This window comes from Leopardus geoffroyi, chromosome E2, assembly GCF_018350155.1.
Source record: "Leopardus geoffroyi isolate Oge1 chromosome E2, O.geoffroyi_Oge1_pat1.0, whole genome shotgun sequence".
Taxonomy (NCBI): domain Eukaryota; kingdom Metazoa; phylum Chordata; class Mammalia; order Carnivora; family Felidae; genus Leopardus; species Leopardus geoffroyi.
Window position 1 is genome coordinate 5331118 of NC_059335.1, and position 22870 is coordinate 5353987.

Genomic DNA, 22870 nt, shown 5'->3' on the forward strand with positions numbered 1-22870 from the left:
TAACAACTGAGATTTTATTATAGGCCATGAGTTTTAACTAATAATGGCATTAATTTATGTAGAATTATATGAATATAATGGGTGCTTTAAATTATTTCACCATTGAGGAATGCAACACATTGAGTGAAAATTTCTTATTTTACTTAATACAAAGCAAATGAACGTACACTTTAAGTTTATTTATTTTGAGAGAGGGATAAAGAGCAAGTGTGTGAAGGGTAGAGAGAGAGAGAGAGAGAGAGAGAGAGAGAGGGAGGGAGGGAGGGAGAAACCAAGCATGATATGGGCTGTCAGCCAAGAGTCCTAAGTGGGGCTTCAACTCAGAAACCCTGAGATCATGACCTGAGCCAAATGCAATGGACTCTTAACCAACTGAGTCACCCAGGCATCCTGAACTTTCTTTTTTTTTTTTTAATATTTTATTTTTGAGAAACAGAGAACATGTGCCAGATGGACACAGAAGGAAAGGATCCCAAATGGGCTCTTCACTGACAGCAGAGAGCCTGATGCAAGGCTCAAAATCACAAACTAAGATCATGGCTTGAGCTCAACCCAGACGCTTAACCAACTGAGCCAACCGTGCAACACAAGAAATGAACTTTTGAGGTGAAAAAAAGGACGATATTTTCTCATTTTAGGGAATTGCTTTATTACCTGATGAAATTACTGTGCCTCTATTTTGTATGATTAAAATGAAAGCCTCCTTAATCCTGGAAAGGATCAACAAGAAAACTTGTGATGTCTCCCAGTAGCGTTCTTGGGATTTCTGCACCTAACCCCAAGATGCCCACCACTACCCTGACACACTTCACACAAGAAGCAAAACAGAACTCAAAAATGGATTAACCTAGGCTTCCTCAGAAATGCAGAGATTTCCCCAAGACCTCCAAGCAATGGAGAACCAATAAGGTTCTGGAAGACCTCACCATGGATGTGAAGGACCTTCAGTGAAACTGAAGAACAATCCTTTGAGAATGTAACTGCATGATGTGTTGGAAAGCAGATGCCCGATGTGAAAGGAGGGACCTAAAACTGGCCTTGTCAACCTAATTTCCATTCAAGGAGAGCTGCTCAACCACATTCTGAGGTCCAATTCCTCCTTCACGACTGGACCTCACCTCTGTCATCCGCTTCCTTCCCACCTACCTGGGTGTGTAGCTACTGTCTCCTTTCTCTTCACGGCCCAGACATCCTTCTTGTGTTCCAAAAAGATGACCAGGTCTGGCTTTGACACAACAAGACCTGTTTATTAGAAAAAAAGAATATGAGTGTGGTTGGAGATTCTAACTTCTGATCCACTATTGTGCTTAGTAGAGCAGAGAGGACAGAGTAGAAGCTTGAAAATGATTTCTGAAATGCTGTGGGCCAACATCCCCTTTAGAACACGCAGGATGAATTTTCCATGTTCAGATCTTGACCTCCACTTCCGAGTACTACCATGACAATAATGAGTAGAAATCGGTATTTAAGACAAAAAAGATACCGTTTTATGCCACCTAGCCTTTACAATTGTCATTAATGTATAGAAATGATGTTACCCTAAGGAAGGGAAGATAAAGCTGAAAAGGAAATATCATGAAGATTTTTCTCTACATCCACAAACCCCTACTTCTTTCCCTGACTGCAGGGATCTGAATCCCAGTCATGCAAAGAGGAAGATTCCAAGAGTCGGTCTTCAAGGGAAGGAACAAATCCCTGAGTATGGTTTGGGCAATGTGGAAGGAGTTATCCTCACCCAAGAAAAGGAGGTGTCCGTAGTTCTCTAACATCACATCCCTGTACAGTTCCCACTGACTGTGGTTCAGGCACCCCAACTCTTCCTGAGAAAATTCTATGGCCACATCCCTGAATGTCACCAATCCCTGCAATAAAAAACACAGTTATCAAGTGGCCACAGGCAGAGTTCATAATGCTAGGTCAAATGAAAGAGGCAGTTAATGTCACCAGCCGGACTCCAAGACCTGACTTTAATGCTTGTGCTTGTGCCCACCATCTTAGTTCCACACTTTACTTGACCTCTTTTTCTATCTTATCTTTTACTTCACAAAAACACCCCATGGGTATAGTCTCCTGGAGTGGAAACAGAAACCATCCAACAAAAGGTAATGACTGCCCTGAGGAAGAGCTTGGAGGAGCTCAGTTGGAGATTAACCCCTGACTCACACCTAAGCAAACGCATAATAGACTAAACTACAGAGTGAGTACAGTTACCTTCACCTCATACATAAATTTTATTTTACATCTTATGTCTTTGAGTGAGATAGAGCGTGCCCTAGTGGGGGTGGGGCAGAGAGACAGAGACAGAATCCCAACCAGGGTCCATGCTCAGAGTGGAGCCTGATCTCAGGACTTTCATCCTGACCTGAGCCTAAATTAAGAGTAGGACGCTCAATGGACTCAGCCACCCAGGAGCTCCCTTTTACCTCATTATAATACTAAAATCTCACCCAAGGAGGAGCACAAACCTCATTTCCTATGAAATATGCAGAGTATGTACACAACTGTTCTCGTAAGGCTTATGTGCAACCTTATACTCCACTTGGCCTAAGATGATGGCCTCCCCTTTCTGAATATCCACGCTAACCCTAAATGAAAGGACACCATTCCCCCTTCCTCCGTGAGTATCGATTTGGAAGTTCCTCCGTGTGACTTCCTTATTTCTTGTAAATCATTTCTGCTTTGCTCACATCCTCACCTGGTATAGTGTTTTTGTGATTCACCAACGACTGAACTTCTGTTAGTTCAGTTAGATCAGGAGAACTTGTTCTGGCTCAGGTGAGTTCCTGCTTGATCAGGTAAGATTATTTGTCACCCAGTATTATGCTCTAGTATATTCTTTACCTTGGAGGTAAGAACCTTCATAAATACTGTGTTTCTTAAGGCATCAACACAGGCATATACATTTTGAATATTGTATTTACATCATACAGTACATGGGCTACCTATTTCTTAAATGGAAAGTTCTGGGGAGTGACAAATGTACTTAGCATATTCTAATATGAATTAGAATTTGACAACAGGACCTTGGGGATCTTGGTAAATGCAGATACTGCTCAGGAGTTCTAGGATGGGGTAGATGTCTGCATTTCTAACAAGGCATTAGTCTATGGGCCATGAGATACATATTTCAATAACGAAGAAGAACTCAAAGACAAGAACTTTTGGGGAACTTGGAACTGAATGGGATTCATAACAATTACAGGTACTACTAGAATAGCAAGAACGGCAATAAACCTTTCCAAGCATTTCCTGGTTAGTAGAGAGCATTCAGAATTTTTCATAACTTATTGGAAAATAAATCATAGTCTAAGACAACAGACACACTATTCTTCTATTTCCATGTGAATATTTTTTCAAGCATCCAGTATGTGGTAGGGATCAGGTTTTAACTCAGGTCATCTGACCTGGAGTTGACCTAAAATGATACCTAAAATATACGGAGGGGCCCCTAACCAAATGATCATAGCAGGTGTCAAACCTGAAGAATGATGGAAAGAAGGTATGCACACAAAATTGATCACCTTTATACATTCCATGCTCACATCCATAAATATTCAAAAAAGTTGTATAGATATTAAATGTAGAAAAGTATACTGGTGACTAGAACATTTTCAATGAAGGATACCTGGGTGGCTCAGGTGGTTAAGTGTCCACCTCATGACTTTGGCTCAGGTCATGATTTCACAGTTCACCAGTTCAAACCCCACCTCAGGCTCTGTGCTGACAGTGTGGAGCTGGCTAGGGATTCTCTCTCTCTGCCCCTGCCTCTCTCTTACTCAAAAACAAACAATATTTTCAGTGACATGAAACTCATAAAACTAATTGTAGATAATGATGCTTAGGTGTTTTACTCACACTATCAACACAAACACACATTAAGATACAAATAAAACAGTTATTTCTGATTCTAGTATGATGAGGGATACAATAAAAAATTTTCACCTTTAGCACAGAAAGCTAACATACAGTTGTATTATGTGGACATTCATCAAATAAAGGCTGGTTCCTACATTTTTCTTTAAGGTTATTTATATTGTGAAAGAGAGCGTGGGTAAGCACGGTGTGAAAGGTGGAGAGGCAAAGAGAGGGAGAGAACCCCAAGCTGTGACTGCAGGCTCCAGGCTGTGACTGAGCCACCTAGGTATCCCTGGTTATTACACTTTTTACAGGGTCTCATGACCACGGGTACATGTCACCACTGCTTCATATTGAACTGAATGGTAAGCACCAGAGAAATCTTGCAGAAGCAGTTTTACACGCAGAAATTTAAAGAAACATTTGTGATTGAACACTCTGTGCACCTACCCTCCCCTTGAACATAGAAGCTTCATGCAGCCAAAGTACAGTTCTTTCTGCCCACGGGTCCTGCCCTGTGCTACTTCAATAAACTATCTGGCACCACAGAGTATCTCAAGAGTTGTCTGACCGTAGTACTCCATGATCTGCTAATATAGTGTTTATTTGAAAGCTTTTTTACATTTTATTTTTTAATTAATTGTTACTCTTGAGAAAGACAGAGAGAGACAAGGTGGAGGTGAGAGAGGGCAGAGACCAGGAGAGAGAGAATACCAGGAGGGGCAGAGAGAGAGGGAGAGAGAAAGAGAGAGGCATGGCTCCTGTTCACCTGATGCTGGGCTCCAGCTCAGGAATGGTGAGAATATGACCTGAGTGGAAGTCCCACGCTTAATGAAGTGGGCCATGCACGTGGCCCTCATTGAAAGATTTTGTTTCATTCGTCATTTTTGCTCTGTTTTATTTCAGGATTTTAAGACACTCAAACATGGTGATTATGTGATTCTTCTTTCTTTTTCTGAAACACACAGAAGTAAATTGAGTATGCCTGTGTCATGACTATGCAGCAAAATAAAAACACAAAGGATGAAGGTCTGACTCATTGAGAACCTCGACCCCCAGAGGTCATTACATCTACTACACAACGCTGAGGGTCTTCATTGTCTGGTGGGAACTAATGTGAGGTCGGCCAGGGGTCAATGTTCAAGGAAATAGTCTTGAGCCTTTTTGGTAAATGAGGCTGTTTGTGTAAAACCACAGGGACAGGATCTGTGGGAAGAATGAGCTGCAGGGTGATTGAGAGGAACTGTTGATTATATACTTTAAGTTGGGTGGGGGGGGGAAGAAATATAAGTGTTTACAGGGAATTCATATGTTAAAGAAGACTTCCAGGATCCCAGAAGTCTGACTATGGTAAAGCTAAGCTTGCTTTTTGCCTCTAGAAAAGCATCAACATTAAGGCAGTTGTGAATTCCTTGAGGAGTATCTTCCTCTGCCAGTCTCGAGTATTTCTCCGGGGGTTGTAAGTGGTGAGAAATTTTAATTTTATCCACATTTGTTTTGCATTTGTCCTCCTCCTCAGAAACTACAAGGAAGGGGTGCCTGGATGGCTCAGTCAGACTTCTGACTTTTGAATTAGACTGAGGTCAAGACCTCTTGATTTGTGAGTTTGAGCCACCTGTCCCACTCGGTGCTGGCTCTGTGTCACCTACTTGGGACTTGGCTCTCTCTTGGCCACTCCCCTGCTCTCACTCTCTCTCTCTCAAAATAAACTTAAAAACTTAAAAGAGAAAAAAGCTACAAGGAAAAAAAATACAAGAAAAGAGAAACTAGGAGAAAGATGTTTCCAGTTTAAATGTGATGGTGTCTGAAAATTGCTCAGGGAATCAGCCTAAAATCATCACAACTGATAAGGAAAATATGAACATTACAGGGGAGGAATCTGGCAGAGAGCACAAACCCATGTAATAGAAGGTAACATCAGCTGTAAGGAAACAAATGGATATCAGTGCCTAAGGCACACCTCAGGACACCGGATCGCCGGTGTGCTCTTGTGACCCCAAACAGTAAATCACAATATAAACAAGTTAAGGCCACTGTGGATTTATACAGACTTTATCGCATATACTTGCAATGTCCTGGAATATCTAGTGTATCTTACAATAGCTTTTCCACATCCTCAAGAGCAGCAACATTCTAAGTTATTCTGTGCCTCATATCCATCTTGTGTATTTGTGCATTTTCATAATCCTACTCTGCCCGGAGCAGAGAAAGCATTCGGATAAGACCTAAATGGGAATGGTTTTCCTTGATTGCTATCCCAGGACCAGACCCCATCAGCAACAGGACACTTGGCCTCAACACCTTCCTCTCTGGATCTGTCACAAAGGGAATACTTTCAATACTTGTAGGAATTTAATTTAAAGTGACAACTGCTGTTGCCCTACTAGAAGCCAGGTTGGAGAAAAGGGAGAGAGGTCTCTGGGATATAGGGGAGGAGTGTTCTGAAGACATAACCTAGAATATCATTCCTGAAATGTTAAAAATTAGGTGAAAACCTGGGGCATCTGGGTGGCTCAGTCGGTTGAGCATCCGACTGCGGCTCAGGTCGTGGTCTCGCGGTCTGTGAGTTCGAGCCCCGCATCGGGCTCTGTGCTCAGAGCCTGGAGCCTGTTCTGGATTCTGTGTCTCCCTCTCTCTCTGACCCTACCCCGTTCATGCTCTCTGTCTCTGTCTCAACAAAATAAACGTGGGAAAAAATTTACAAAATTAGGTGAAAACCTAAAACAGAACCATAAGAACTAAAAAAATAAAATCATTGGTATTTAAATTTTTTTCATTTAGAGAGAGAGAGAGAGCATGCATGCAAATGGAGGACAGGGACTCAGGTTGACAGAGAAAATCTTAAGTGGGCTCCAAGCTCAGAAGGAACCCTGATGCAGGGCTGGATAGCAGGTCCCTGGGATCAAGACCTGAGCCTAAATCAAGAGTCATATGCTCAACTGAATGAACCACCCAGGTGCCCTGCAATTTCTACATGCATGGATTATCCTGAGAACAAGGTGACAGGTCCTCTTGCAATGGACTCAAGGCTTACCTGAGAATTGGCCATTTCTCCTTTCACCTCCTCTTCAAGACTTTTCTCAGAAGACTTTTGTGGAGAAATCCCAGCTGAAGTGGGAGCAAATGCCTTTAAAGCCACCACTGCAACCTCTTCACCAGTAGCCTGGTCACCTGCAGGCAGGGCTTTGAAATGCAAAAAAAGACCCAAGTTCCTCATCATTTTTGTCAGGAGCTATTCAGAAACTACGGTGTCCCACGTGGAGACCAGCCTCTGAGTTTCCTGTCTCTGCTTTCAGGGGGCCTCCCCTCTCACAGAAGCCCACAAATTCTGCTTGAGCATAGGAACAGTGTGTTACATGGACCTGACCCTTCCCATCTCCTGTACCGGAGACCCTTGAGCCAAGCCTGCACTCAACTCTGATAACTTAATGGGAAGCCTTTCTGCTTAACTCTGGCTTCCCTTCACATTTTGATAGGAAAAGATCGGATTCAGTAGGGAGAAAGGGAACCATTAGGACCTGAGGCCCCTGGGTGGGGAAAACACATTTTGGAACAATGCTGGGAATGTCTGACTACCGCAAACCCCCTCAGCTGTAACGTTCCTCTTAAGAATGTAACAGACACCACCTACTCTCCCTCAGGAATTTGACTAACGACCTAACTAAAAACTAGTAGTAGATGATAAACCTTAAAACCCACAAGGAGCAATATGGCCATAGACCACCTCTCCTGCAACGGAAATGAGCCAATCAGGTAGGGACAGCCCAGCACCTGGAGTTGTTAATCCAGTAAGTGTAGGACTTGAGAAGGAACAAGGGGGAAGGGAAGGGGGGAGAGACTAGAACTTTATACCCCAAAGGCACTTGCATATTGTCACTGGTATTCACATTCCAATGCCCCCCCTCTGTAAACAGAGCTTTCCTACCAGTTTTCCTCTCTTATACTCTAATAAACTTTTGCCTGTTGCTCATTTTGTGTCCACCTCTTTATTCTTTGAATTGGTGAGAAAACAAGTCCCTGAATCCTGGGTATTGATGTAAAAAATCCCATAACAGAATCCCCTGGAGCATTTCACTAAAACAACACTGTTGTTTCCACCCACACCAGTTGAGGGAATCTGAGGGGGAGGGTAGCAGCAATGATTATTAATGCAAACTCCACACAGGATCCCTTTGGGAAGCATTTGGGAAGTGAGCAAGCAAAACACAGTAACCATGGGTATGGTTATTGTCCAGATTTCAATCGATGCCTTCTCCACTGATCAGAGTTTCTGTAAATTTACACATTCTCTTTCTTTCTGCTTCACAGAAGGAGACACCTTTACAAATGGAGCTTTCCCTGATATATGTGAATGAGGAAGTTTGGGGTGATAGGGGGGTGGTCCAGAGCTGATGGCCAAGAAAGAATTCTTGAAGACATCTTTGATGCATCCAGAGGATTTGTTTAATATGTGGACAGGACCCAACGTTAAGAAGAGCTGTCCCAGGACCCTGAAGAGACCCTGAGTATATACTTGGGAATCAGGGGAGGCAAAGTCAAGGTGAAGTTTCCAAAGAGATTTCCATATGTGAAAGAAAACTCACAGAATATGGAGACCTAGCTATTGTCAAGCTAAAGTTGTTTTTCCCTCTAGCAAAGCATTAGCATTAAGACAGTAAGGAATTCCTGGCGAAACTTTTACTCTGCTTGCCTCAAGTAGTTGTCAATGGGCTGCAGGTTATAAGGAAATTTAATTTTATCTGCCATTTCCTTCAGCCTTTGTTTGCCACATCAACCCCCAAATAATTATCCAAATAGGAGTTACTTTTCAAACTCCCATTGGCCACAAACAAGAATTCTAATTGTACATTATTTTCATTGACATTTGGTGTTACACTATTTTCTTTTTAAGCTATTTTAGAAAATATTGAGTGGTTTCTCACAGTAAATATCAAGTGGTCTTACTACTGTTGCCCTGGTGGCTGAAACAGAAATCGCTTAAAAGTATAAAGTTGAACAAAAATAAAACTGGCGGCATTAAACCATCAGGGAGGCTTGATTTTCAACCAAGTAACCTTTTTCTTCCCTTGGGTGAACCTCCACTCATCTCTTCTTAGCCTTAATTTTTTTTTTTTTATTTTTGAGAGAGAGAGAGAGAGAGAGAGAGAGGGAGGGAGAGGGAGAGACAGAAAGAGACAGAGAGAGTGACACAGACAGACAGAGAGGCACAGGAGTGGGGGAAGAGTAGAGGGAGACTGAGGATCTGACACAGGCTCCACACTCACAGCAGAGAGCCCAAAGTGGGGCTTGAACTCACAAGTTGTGAGATCATGACCTGAGCCAAAGTGGGATGCCTAAATGACTGAGCCACCCAGTCACCCCTCTTACCTTTTTTTTTTTTTTTTTTTTTTTTTTTTTAATGAGACACCGAGGACCACACTGAAACCATGAACAAGGATGGCAGGGCAAACACAGTAACTGTTGAACACGGATGGATCCTTTATTTCCCTACAACCCCCCAGCCCCTGCCTCTGGGTGGGCTTGTAGTTCTCAAGACCCTAACCTGCTACAGCCTCCTTCACCTGTCAAAGCAAGAAAGCTATTGTTCCTCTTTATCCCAAACTCTGTCTTCACAGTGTATTTTGGCTCTGAAGTACACACGTCAGTTTTCAACAAGAGAATGAATGTGTAGGAGAGGAAAACATTTTTCTTCATCTTTTCTCAATTCTTTGGTGGTTCTAATAATTAAACTGACACGAGACAGTTCCACAAGAGAAAACTACTTAATTAGAGGAACATCAATGATATGAGGATCAAGGTCAGGCAGGTGATGCTTACATTCCGTTGGGTCTTAAGGAGAATGGGTAGGATTTAGAATTTCAAAAAGGGGGAAGTGCATTCACAGGAAAAAGGAAACAGTATATGTTTGGCAAACCAATGTTTGCCATGCCAGGCAGGTAATGCTTTATAAAAAGTTCCCATCTGGTATTAGCTCTTTTCCAGGTAGAGGTCCCTCATCTAATTTGTGGTCTGTCTAAAAGCCTCAGAAAGAGGTAAGTCTTTCTCTTTGCAGCAACAGAATAATCCTAGAGGACATTTTAAGTTGAATGAGCCCCACACAGCAAAATACACACCGTAGGAAATCACACATATAAAATCACATATATGAATCATCATAACCAGGCTCATGGAGGAAGAAGAGAGAACACATGGGGAACTAAATGATATCAGGAAAACTATGTATGGCCAAAATAAAAATTCAAACTGACAGCAAGTATCAAAAACATGCAACAAAATTTAGGAGTTAAACAGTCCAGTAAATGTATTTTGAAAACCGGTAGAAGGGGTGGCAGTGCTTGGCTGGCTTAGTTGGTAATGCATGCAACTCTTCATGTCAGGGTTCTTGGTTTGAGCCCCATGTTGGGTGTAGAGATTACTTAAATATATATATTTAATTTTTCAAAGAAGAAAAAAAATAGTAATGGGTTAAGAAAAGACTTGATCACACAGAAAAAGGAATCAGACAACTTAAAAGGCCCCTTGTTTTCAATTACCCGCTGAGGGAACAAATTAACATTGGAATAGGACAGAGTCCAAGGGACTTTGGGGACACCAAGAAGTGAACCAACATACACATTAAGGGCACCCCATATGAGAGGAGAGTCAAAGGGGACAGAAAGCTTACATGAAAAACTAATGGCTCATACTTCCCACATTGGTGGAAAGAAACAAACATGCAAGAAGCTCAGTGAATTATTACACAGGACAAGTGCCGAGACTTAAACACAGTGACACACTGTAATTAACCTATCATAAATCACAGGCGAACACAAAACTTTGAAACACTAGGAGAAAAACAACTCATCTTGTGCAGCAGATCCACTGTAAGTTAGTAGTGGTTTCTCAACACATCCTATAGGAAGTAGGCATAGGATGATACACTCAAGTACTAAAATACCAAAAAATATCAACTAACAATATTGTAATTGGTAACGCCGTCCTTCAAAAATGGAGAAATGAACACATTCCCTTTCATTTCCCAGAAGTGAAGACAAACCCTTACAAGTTTACCAGGAAAGTCTACAGGAAAAATTACAGGGAAATTCTGGTTAAAGTACAAAGAATGTAGAAGTAACTGACCCAAAAGGAACATATAAAACTCTCTGCTTGATGGAAATACTTAAACAAAGAGAGAAATCCGTCGTTTGTAATAAGGTACCACAAATCACTTTTATTTCTGTGACAGAGTATTAAAAAATTTAAAAGTATAAAAATCACGAATCCATATCATAGTGTATGCAAAATAAAAGAATTTGGGATATCGGTAAGACAAAGGGGGGTGCAGTGGTGGACATGGCATGTGTGAGAGGTTTTCAGTCATTCTCATGGAAACCACATAGAAAATGCCTATAGAAGAGATAGAAAGGATAGGAGAAGGGTATCAAAGCATGTCATTACAAACACCACAAAAACATAACGGGACACAGGAACAGCGAGGAAGTGGCATAAAATAGCCACAACAAATACAGAAAACTATAAAAAATTGGTAGCAGTAGTGGTTCCCTTTCAGTAATACATTGATTGTAAAGGGATTCAAGTCCTCCAATCAAAAAGCATAGACTGATTCAGTGAGTTAACAACAAAATCCTACAGTCTCCTGTGTATAAGAGACTCACAGAAGATTTATGGACACACATAGGATGCAAGTAAAAGTGTGTCAACAGACATTCCATGCAAATGGGAGCCAAAAGAAGGCATAGGTGGCCATACTGTTATCAAACAAATACACATTAAGTGTCAAAAAGTGTCAACAAGAGAAAAAGGACATTATATAAAGTCATGAAATTACCAGGGCACTATAACAATTATATTTATGTGTGCACCTAACGTCAAGGATCCCATACATGTGAAGCACACATGACGGAATTGAAGCAGGAAGTAAACAGCATCATAAGAGTAGCAGAGGTCAACACTCCAGTTTAACTGGATAGAAAGACCGCATACCATTCCAGTAAAAAGTGCACTTAAGCAACATTACATGCCAATTACACATAATAAACATCAAGAGACAGTTCCACCAAGGAAAAGCAGAATACACAACCTTGTCAATTACACACTGATCATCATCCTGTATAGATACTGTGCTAGTCTACAAAACAAGTCTTAACACATTTGGGAAGACTGACATCATACAAGTGTGTTTCTTGTCCACCATGGAACGAAACTAAGTTTTAAGAGCAGATGGAAAATTGTAAATTCCACAAACATTTGGAAGCTTAACAATATGCTCCTGAAAAGTCAGATATTGAACAAAACGACCAGAAAATTTCTTGAGCCAAGTGAAATGACACACAATATACTCAAACATACGGAATTCAGACAAAGTAATTCTAAGGAAACAGAGGAATGAATAGACAACCTGTGAAATGGAAGGAAATTTTTTGCAGAGCACTTAGAGCAGAAGGAAGTAATATCCACAATAGAGAAAGAACTCGTGCATCAACAACCAGAAAGCAAATAACACGATTTAAATTTGGAGAAAGGATAGAATGAGCATCATCCAGTGAAGATATACAAGTGGCCAACCATATGAAAGATGCTCAAAACCATTATTCCTTAGGAAAATATAAATCTGACCACAGTGAGTTATCACATTCCACCAGTTTACTTTGGACTATTAAACAAATATATGTTGCAAAGGATGTGGACAGACTGGAACACTTATACACTGCTAGAGTAAACACAAATGGTGCAACTACACTGGAAAACAAGATGAAGGTTTGTCAACAAAAATTAAATAATATTATAAAATCCAGCATCCCACTTGTGGGTATAAAATCAGAAGAATTCAAAGTAGGTTCTGCAAAGACGTGCACAAGTAGGTTGCTAGCAGCATTATTCAGAAAACCCAATAATGAGGAAAGCAATAGGAATGTTCACAGGTGCATGAATGGGTAAAGAAAAACCACCATATACACACAATGGAAGAATATTCAGCTTTGAAAGAACCTATCTCATCACATTATACAACGTGGCTAAAATGGGATGACATTATGCTCAGTGAAATCAATGAGTCACAGAGACAGATACACTGATTTCACTTACCCGACTAATGTAATGTAGTGAACCTTATGAATAAAGGAAGGAAAAAAGAGACAGAAGGAGGGAGACAGAAAATGTAGTTGAGGCTGAGAATAGATACAAATGTGGAAGTGGTTATTTAAGAGGCACTGAGTTGCAGTTTTGCAAGATGAGAAAATTCCAGAGATTGGTTTTGCAACAACATAAGTATACTTAACACTACAGTTTAAAATGATCAGAATGGTAAATTTTATAGCATATGTTTCAACCACAATTAAGAGTAAAATATAAAACTTAAAGTTGATACACAGTTATGAGTTTTAAAATATTACCTTCTATTTAAGACGGCATTTCTCATATAATGGGAATATACTTCCATACAGAAATAGATTATGACCTTAATTCTACTATAACTATTCACCAAAACAGGATAAAACAACCACTGATCACTAACCAAGAAAAGAAACAAGGTAAATCATAAGCAAAAAATGTATGGGTAATATTAATATAGACAAATATACAAGTAATTTATTGGCAATTGACATATAGCTGATTCCTATTTGAATTAAACCTTAAACTGTTGTATAATGTACTGAGTTTAAAATTGTTATCCACAAGCAGAAAACGTAGATAAAAAACAAAAACAAAATTAATTAATGTTGTGGAACCTATCAGACAAAATGAAGAATGGTTACAGAATTGTCTAACAAGAATAAAAGAAATGTTAACCAACACAATCCTGAATAAATCATCAATATTTATTTAAAAAGCATCCACTAAAAAGAAAGAAAAAAAAACCTCCACTTCCAACTATTATTGATACAATAACAAGGAGTGGAAATTAAAATCTAAGAAGTAGCCAATACGGAGAACCCAGAAAAGGACCCACAAACGTATTACCAACTAATCTTTGACAAACCAGTATAGAATATCCAATGGAATAAAGACAGTCTCTTCAGCAAATGGTGCTGGGGGAACTGGACAGTGACATGCAGAAAAATGAACCTGGATCACTTTTTACACCAGACACACAAACAAACTCAAAATGGATGAAAGACCTAAATGTAACATGGGAAGCCATCAACATCCTTGAGGACAAAGCAGGCAAAAACCCCTTTGACCTTGGCTACAGCAACTTCTTATTCAACACGTTTCTGGAGGCAAGGGAAACAAAAGCAAAAATGAACTATTGGGACCTCATCAAAATACTTTTTTTTTTTAATTTTTTTAACGTTTATTTATTTTTGAGACAAAGAGAGACAAAGCATGAATGGGGGAGGGGCAGAGAGAGAGAGGGAGACACAGAATTGGAAGCAGGCTCCAGGCTCTGAGCCATCAGCACAGAGCCCGACGCGGGGCTCGAACTCATGGATGGTGAGATCGTGACCTGAGCTGAAGTCGGACGCTTAACCAACTGAGCCACCCAGGAGCCCCAGGACCTCATCAAAATAAAAAGCTTCTGCACAGTGAAGGAAACAATGAACAAAGCTAAAAGGCAACCAATGGAATGGGAGAAGATATTTGCAAATGACATATCAGATAAAGGGTTAATATCTAACATCTATAAAGAACTTATCAAACTCAACACCCAAAAAACATATAGAAATGGGCAAAAGACATAAATAGACACTTCTCCAAAGAAGACATCCAGATGGCCAACCGACACATGAAAAAATGGTCAACATCACTCATCATCAGGGAAATACAAATCAAAGCCACAATAACATACCACCTTACACCTGTCAGAATAGCTAACATTAACAACTCAGCACATAAGAGATATTGGCAAGGATACCAAGAAAAAGGATCTCTTTTGCACTGCTGGTAGGAATGGAAGCTGGTGTAGCCACTCTGGAAAACAGTATGGAGGTTCCTCAAAAAATTAAAAATAGCACTGCCCTATGACTCAGCAATTGCACCACTAGGTATTTATCCAAGGGATACAGTAATGCTGTTTTGAAGGGGCACATGCACCCCTACGTTTATAGCAGCACAATCCACAATAGCCAAAGTATGGAAAGAGCCCAAATGTCCATCGATGGATGAATGGATAAAGAAGATGTGGTATATCTATACAATTGAATATTAGTTGGCAATCAAAAGAATTAAATCTTGCCATTTGCAACTATGTGGATGGAACTAGAGGGTATTATGCTAAGTGAGATGAGCCAGTCACAGAAAGACAAGTACCATATGAATTCACTCATATGAGGAATTTAATATACAAAACAGATGAACATAAGGGAAAGGATGCAAAAATAATATAAAAACAGGGAGGGGGACAAAACAGAAGAGACTCATAAATATGGAGAACAAACAGAGGGTTACTGGAGGGGTTTTGTGTGGTTAGATGGGATAAATGGGTAAGGGGCATTAAGGAATCTACTCCTGACGTCATTATTGCAGTATAGGTGAACTTGGATGTAAATTAAAAATGTAAATTAAATTCTTTCCGTAAGAAAAAAAAATAATAAACTCCACAATAAACCCAGAAAAAAAAATTTTAACATTAAATAATAAAAAAAGAAACTATGGGTCCACCTAATTCCTCAAAGGACTAACCTTTAAAGGAGCAGGTTTTAATAGGTTCAGGAGAGAAGAAAGCAGACGGAACTTAAGGGAACAGGAAGGTGCAGCCAAAGGTAGAATGAAAGTGGAGGAAAAGAAAAAAAAAAGTGGAGGTGAGGGGAGAACAGAGGAAGATGGCTCTGGAGGTGGGGCCTGAGCACAAGGTGGCTTTGGAGTGTCTGTTGACAAAGTAGATGGGGAAGGGGAAGAACAGGTCACAGAAGCTCTTTTTGGTCATTATAGTTTGCTTATCTTTTTTGTTTGAAAACTGTATGTAGGAAGGAGGCAATATTCCATTTCTGATAGTGCTTGAAGCCGGAAAACATCAATTAAGATAGGAATCCCATTCAGTTTTGTCAACTTTGTACCTTGGTCGTCGTGCAAGTCATCTTTGACAACAATAACTTGGGAAAGATCAAAGAAACCAGTAATGGCCACAGAGGATCTAAATTACTTCTAGCTAAGTCAGTTCATTTATGAACAAACATCCAGGCAGAAGGAAAGTATTTTTTTAAATATATATATTTTAAATTATTTATTTTGAGAAAGAGAGACAGACAGACAGACACCAGCCACCTATAGGGGAGGGACAGAGAGCAAGGGAGAAAGAGAATCCCAAGCAGGCTCCACAGTGTCAGGGCAGAGACTAACAGGTGGCTTGAACTGACGAATCACGAGATCATGACCTGAGCATAAGTCAGACACTCAACGGACTGAACCATGCAGGTGTCCCAGAAGCAAAGTATTTTTTAAACATCAGGAAGGCATCTGTTCCTTCAGCTGGAATAGATAAGTAGGATCCATGAACAAGACCAAGTCCAACCCTTGCTATTGGGTCTGCAGATGACTACCAGTAGTATGCAGAAAGATCTCCTGCCATATCCCCGACTCCATTTTAGTGAGGTATCCTATTACCAATTTTTACCATTGGAAAGGAAAATTTGCTTTGTTCAGGAGGCTGGCATTACAGGAATAAGGTAGACTTATGTCCAAAGACTATCTACAAAGTCACCTACCAAGCAGGGAGTATTGAAGGGGGAGGCACACAGAACTTGTGAGCACTGATATGTAGGAGAAGCAGTGCTACAGTGCTTAATCAATATGATTAATATAATTCTCATCGTATTGAGAATGATTCTCAGATCCCAGACAGCATCAGTTCCAGAAGAGCAACGGTTGTGAAAACCATGGGCTTTCTGGCTAAATATTGGGTTGACTGTTTGAAGCAGTTGTACTTGCTGCTTCTGACTACTGAATTGTGACCCCACTAATTTCTAACAGGTACAGAGCCCAGAGCACGTGACTACCCTAATCATGGGCTAAGTGGCAGGGCAGGAAGGAGGTACCTGTCAGCTAGAATCAGAATCCCTGGAGTCACCCATCCATCTATAGTGGACCCAACCTATGGTGGGGTTATGTACCTGGGATACTTGTGCTTTGTGGAATCACAGCACACACCTTGCTGATCCTGCCTGTAACATTGTCCAAGAGGCTTCTTCTTCAACATAGAGTCTGCCATGTGACATTAAAAAAAAAAAATCTTTTAATGATTATTATTTATTTTTGAGAGAGAGACAGAGAGAGAGCACATGCACAAGTGGGGGAGGGATAGAGACAGAGGGAGACACAGAATTCAAAGCCAGCTCCAAGCCGTGAGCTGTCAGCACAGAACATTAAGCAGGGCTCAAACCATTGGGCCATGAGATCATGCCCTGGGCCAAAGTCTTAAGCTTAACCCACTGAGCTACCCAGGAGCCCGAGGATTAAGAAATTCTTTTTTTTTCTTTCAACGTTTATTTATTTTTGGGACAGAGAGAGACAGAGCATGAACGGGGGAGGGGCAGAGAGAGAGGGAGACACAGAATTGGAAACAGGCTCCAGGCTCTGAGCCATCAGCCCAGAGCCTGACGCGGGGCTCGAACTCCCGGACCGCGAGATCGTGACCTGGCTGAAGTCGGCCGCTTAACCGACTGCGCCACCCAGGCGCCCCAAGAAATTCTTTTAATGTTTTTTGCTTTTAATTTGAGAGAGAGAGAGCATGAATGGGATGGGGTAGACAGAGAGGGAGACACAGAATACAAAGCAGGCTCTAGGCTCTGAGGTGTCAGCACAGAGGCCAAAGCAAGGCTCAAACTCAGGAAATGCAACATGATGACCTGATCCAAAGTTGTATGCTTAACTGACTGAGGCATCCAGTTGCCCCTGGGTGCTGTATTCTTAAAGTGTCTCATGACTGCATCTATACCTGATTATCAATATTGGACTGAATGATAAGCACCAGAGAAATCTTATAATAGTAGTTTCAGGAGTGGAAATCTGAAAACAACATTTATGATCTAATACTCCCTGCATGACCCATCCCCTTGAGCACTAAGTATATAACCATCATCTTCATACAGCCAAAGTGCAGCTCTTTCTGCCCACAGATCCTGTCCCTGTGCTACTTGAGTGAACTTACTAAGTTGCACCATAAAACATCTCAAGAATTCTTTCCTGACCAATGATTCCACAACAATTTTGTGACCTAACCACCCATTTGATAGCCAGTCACTTGAAAAGCCAATACTCAACAGGAGCTTCATTGAAAAGGAATAGGAGCTCTTTTTAGGAAGCTGGCCACTTGGGAAGCAAGCTGACTCTTGTCCAAAATCCAACTTCAAGGTTTCTGCCTGATCAAAACTTTTTTTTTTTTTTAATTTTTTTTTCAACGTTTTTATTTATTTTTGGGACAGAGAGAGACAGAGCGTGAACGGGGGAGGGGCAGAGAGAGAGGGAGACACAGAATCGGAAACAGGCTCCAGGCTCTGAGCCATCAGCCCAGAGCCCGACGCGGGGCTCGAACTCACGGACCGCGAGATCGTGACCTGGCTGAAGTCGGACGCTTAGCCGACTGCGCCACCCAGGCGCCCCTGATCAAAACTTTTTTAAAGGCACTTTAGGGCAGTTAAGCAGTAAAAGGGAAGGACAGTAATGTGTAACACCTCTTGACTGTGTGTAGACCCAATTCAGGCAGGTACAAACATTACTGGGTGCTGGAATGTTGTGTATTGGTGCCACAGGGGGAGGCTGGGCAAGAGGGTTTGGGACCAAAGTCTAAGAAACAATGCATGATATACACATCTACAAAGAAAGACTTGGTTAATCAATTACGCAGGCCACAGGTGCATGCTAAAACTTAATGATCCCTGGGGCACCTGGGTGGTGCAGTCCGTTATACATCTGATTCATGGTTTTGGTTTAGGTCATGATCTCACAGTACCTGGAGCTTGAGCCCCACCTTGGACTCTATGCTGGCAGAAAACAGCCTGCTCAGGATTCTGTCTCTCTCCCTCTATCCCTCCCCAACTTGCAATCTCTTTCTCTCTCAAGATGAAAACAGTATTAAATTTAAAAACAAACAAACAAACAAAAAAACCGTAAAGACTGCTTACTTGGCTAGAGGGGCTGCATTATGGCTTCAATGTAACGTAAAAAACAAACAACAAACAAACAAAAACAAAAGGCCCTCTAAGTTTATTGTTGCTGCAAATGAAGGACTTCCTTTTCTGTTTTAAATTTATATATTTATTTTGAGAGAGACAGAGACTGCTCAATCAGGGAGAGGCAGAGAGAAAAGCAGAGAGAAAGAATCTCAAACAGGCTCCAGACTACCTGTGCAGAACATGATGTGGGGCTCATACTCACAGACAACCAGGAGATCATGACTTGAGCCAAAATCAAGAGTCTGATGCTTAACCTATGGAGCCACCCAGGTGCTCCAGGAGTTCCTTCTTTTGTGAGGCTGATATGGTTACCAAGAATAAATTAGAAGCGACAACTATACCAGGAAGAGAGCTAATTCCAAAGATTAACTGTTTATATCATAAGATGTTGGTGCCTGGTGTGGCAAACCAGTATGTGACAATCAGTTGCTCTTTGCTTTCTTCTGTATTGAATATATTTCTCCTGCTCTGAAATTCTAAATTCCTACTGCCTTCTTCAATGTACCCATGTTATAAGCATCAATCATCTTTGAGACTCCTATCTTAAGGTTCCCATAATTGAGAAATAATTTTTTTGTCTTGTGAATCTGTCTTAAGTCAATTTAATTACTAGACCAGCCAAAGAATAGAGAAGGGAGCAAGAAAAAAGTTTTCCTCTCCTACACATTCTGTTGTGGAAACTGACCTCTGTGCTTCAGAGCCAAAACATAATTAGAAAAATAGTGGGGAGTAAAGAGGAACAACAGCTTTCTTGCTTTGTCAAGCAAAGGAGACTGGAGCACATTAGGGCCTTCAGGACTGCAAGCCACCCAGAGGGAAGGGCTGGGGGGTCATGTAGGGAAATACAGGGTCTAGCTGGTTTCAAGAGGAATTGTGTTTGTGCTACTGAAGTAGTTTGAAGCTTTGGCCTTCAGAGCCAATGGCCAAAAAAGAATTCTTGACACAACTTCAGTGCCAAAAGATGGTTTTATTAAAACATGGGGACAGGTCCTTTGGGCAGAAAGAGCTGCACTGCGGTTGTGACAGGTGACTCATTATAGGACTTCAAGTTGGGGATAGTGTAGGTTGATGGGGTTTTGGAGTGGGGGTGGGGGTCCAGAGCCAAAGGCCAAGACAGAATTCCTGAGACATCTTTGGTGCAAAAGGGTAGTTTTATTAAAGCCCTAGGACAGGACCCCTGGGCAGAAGGGTTTCCTCAGATCCTGAGGAGAGACAGATTACATGCTTAGGAGTTGAGGGAAGTAAAGTCAAGGGCAAGTTCCCAAATGGATTGTCCTATGCTAAAGATTCATAGGATACTAGAGGCCTAGCTATTGTAAACTAAAATGGTTTTTCCCTCTAACAAAGCATGAAGACAGTAGGGAGTTCCTGGAGAAATGGTAGACTCTGCCTGCCTCAACTACTTGCTAATGAGCTGCCAGTTATAAGGAGGTTTAATGTTATCTACCATTTCCATCTGCCTTTGTTTCTCCCATCATAGGTCTCTAAGGAATTTTTGGAAGCAAGGTTTCCAGGAACTTAAGGGGGCTAGCTACTGCTAGGAGAAGGTCATTCATTACTTTTTAGAAAAAACTCAGTCATGAGACCCTTCAAATGTATATCCATGGGCCAGATGTTTGGAGTATGACTGCCAAAATATATCTTGGGGGGTAGAGAAAGGAAGTTTCCAAAGGAATTTTTGTATGTTAATGTAGACTTACAGGATCCTTGAGATTGGGATACTGTTAACCTAAGGTGGCCCATTCTTCTTACCAAAGAGTCATCATCTAGGTGGCTGAGCTCCCAGAGGAAGGTCCTTCTGCCTGTTTCATGGACTTGTCAATGGGCTGGAACTAGTAGGAAAATTTAATTTTTCTTTTGCCTTTGTTCCCCATATCACTGCTGGTCTTGTTCATCATGTTTTCAAGGTGGTGCTGGCTTCCTGAAGAAAAAGGCTAAGAAGGAGGAGGGAAATTTTGCAGAAGAGAGGAAAAAGGTTATTTCAATATCAAGCCTACTGATGTTTGAATGCATCCATTTTGACTTTTGTTCAACTTTACACATTTAAGTAGTTTCATTTTGAGTCACCAGGATAACTGTAGTAACACCATTTCATATTTTACAATGAGAAGCCACTCAATATTTTCTGGAATGGCTAAAATAAAAAAAGATAACACCAAATATCCAAAAAATGTTAAGGAATTAGAAATCGTCTATGTTGCTGAGAGGAATGTAAAAAGTACCTTTACTTTGCAAAGTCGTGTGGCAATTACTTTTGAAAATACAAATTTCCGGGGTGCCTAGGCAGTTCAGTCACTTAAGCATCTGATTTTGGCTCAGGTCATGATCTCACACTGTGTTGGTTAAAAACCCACATTGGGGGGGCGCCTGGGTGGCGCAGTCGGTTAAGCGTCCGACTTCAGCCAGGTCACGATCTCGCGGTCCGGGAGTTCGAGCCCCGCGTCAGGCTCTGGGCTGATGGCTCAGAGCCTGGAGCCTGTTTCCGATTCTGTGTCTCCCTCTCTCCCTGACCCTCCCCCGTTCATGCTCTGTCTCTCTCTGTCCCAAAAATAAACGTTGAAAAAAAAAATTAAAAAAAAAAAAAAACCCACATTGGGGACTCTGTGCTGGTAGCTCAAAGCCTGGAGCCTGCTTCAGATTCTGTGTCACCCTGTCTCTGTGACCTCCCTTGCTTGTGCTGTCTCTCTCTCTCAAAAATAAAAACGTTAAAAAAAAAAAAAAAAAAAGGAGGGGCGCCTAGGTGGCTCAGTCGGTTAAGCGTCCGACTTCAGCTCAGGTCACGATCTCACGGTCCATGGGTTCGAGCCCCACGTCAGGCTCTGGGCTGATGGCTCAGAGCCTGGAACCTGCTTCTGATTCTGTGTCTCCCTCTCTCTCTGCCTCTCCCCCATTCATGCTCTGTCTCTCTCTGTCTCAAAAATAAGTAAACGTTAAAATTTTTTTTTAAATAATAAAAAATAAATAAATAAAAAATTAAAAAAATAGAAATAAAAAAAGGAAGTAAACAATTCCCTACTGAAGGGGAGCATTTTATCACCCCCACATATGTCTCTTTGTCCATCAATCAACTCTTTTTCATCACCACTGAATTCGTACTGGAGAGAATCTTTACCAATGTAAAAAATGTTGATGGGAATGCAAGCTGGTGCAGCCACTCTGGAAAACAGTATGGACGGGGCGCCTGGGTGGCTCAGTCAGTTGAGCGTCCAACTTCGGCTCTTGTCATGATCTCATAGTCTGTGAGTTCGATCCCCGCATCGGGCTCCATGCTGACAGCTCAGAGCCTGAAGCCTGTTTCGGGTTCTGTGTCTCCCTCTCTCTCTGACCCTCCCCCGTTCATGCTCTGTCTCTCTCTGTCTCAAAAATAAATAAACGTTAATAAAAAAAATTTTCTTAATAAAAAAAGAAAAAAAAAGAAAACAGTATGGAGTTTCCTCAAAAAACTAAAAATAGAACTACCCTATGACCCAGCAATTGCACTACTAGGCACTTATCCACAGGATACTGTTGTGCTGTTTCGAAAGGACATATGTACCCCCATGTTTACAGCAGCACTATCAACAATAGCCCAAGTATGGAAAGAGCCCAAATGTCCATTGACAGATGAATGGATAAAGAAGATGTGGTATATATATACAATGGAGTATTACTTGGCAATCAAAAAGAATGAAATCATACCGTTTGCAACTACATGGATGGAACTGGAGGGAATTATGCTAAGTGAAATTAGTGAGAGAGAAAGACAAATATCATATGACTTCACTCATATGAGGACTTTAAGAGACAAAACAGATGAACATAAGGGAATGGAAACAAAAATAATATAAAATCAGGGAGGGGGACAAAACAGAAGAGACTCATAAATATGGAGAACAAACTGAGGGTTACTAGAGGGGTCATGGGAG

The 22870-nt window shown here is 41.2% G+C and overlaps 1 protein-coding gene across 1 annotated transcript in view; it reads right to left on the reverse strand.

Moving 5' to 3' along the window:
- Positions 1 to 21059, reverse strand: part of LOC123578636 (zinc finger protein 420-like) — a 44347-nt gene extending 23288 nt beyond the window's left edge. The window contains exons 1-4 of the mRNA XM_045441638.1: positions 20718 to 21059; positions 6890 to 7038; positions 1736 to 1862; positions 1147 to 1242 (exon numbers count right to left, since the gene is read on the reverse strand). Of these exons, the coding sequence (XP_045297594.1) occupies positions 1147 to 1242; positions 1736 to 1862; positions 6890 to 6904 (238 nt within the window). The 5' untranslated portion in view covers positions 6905 to 7038; positions 20718 to 21059. The remainder of the gene's footprint in view (positions 1 to 1146; positions 1243 to 1735; positions 1863 to 6889; positions 7039 to 20717) is intronic.
- Positions 21060 to 22870: the final 1811 nt, after the last annotated feature.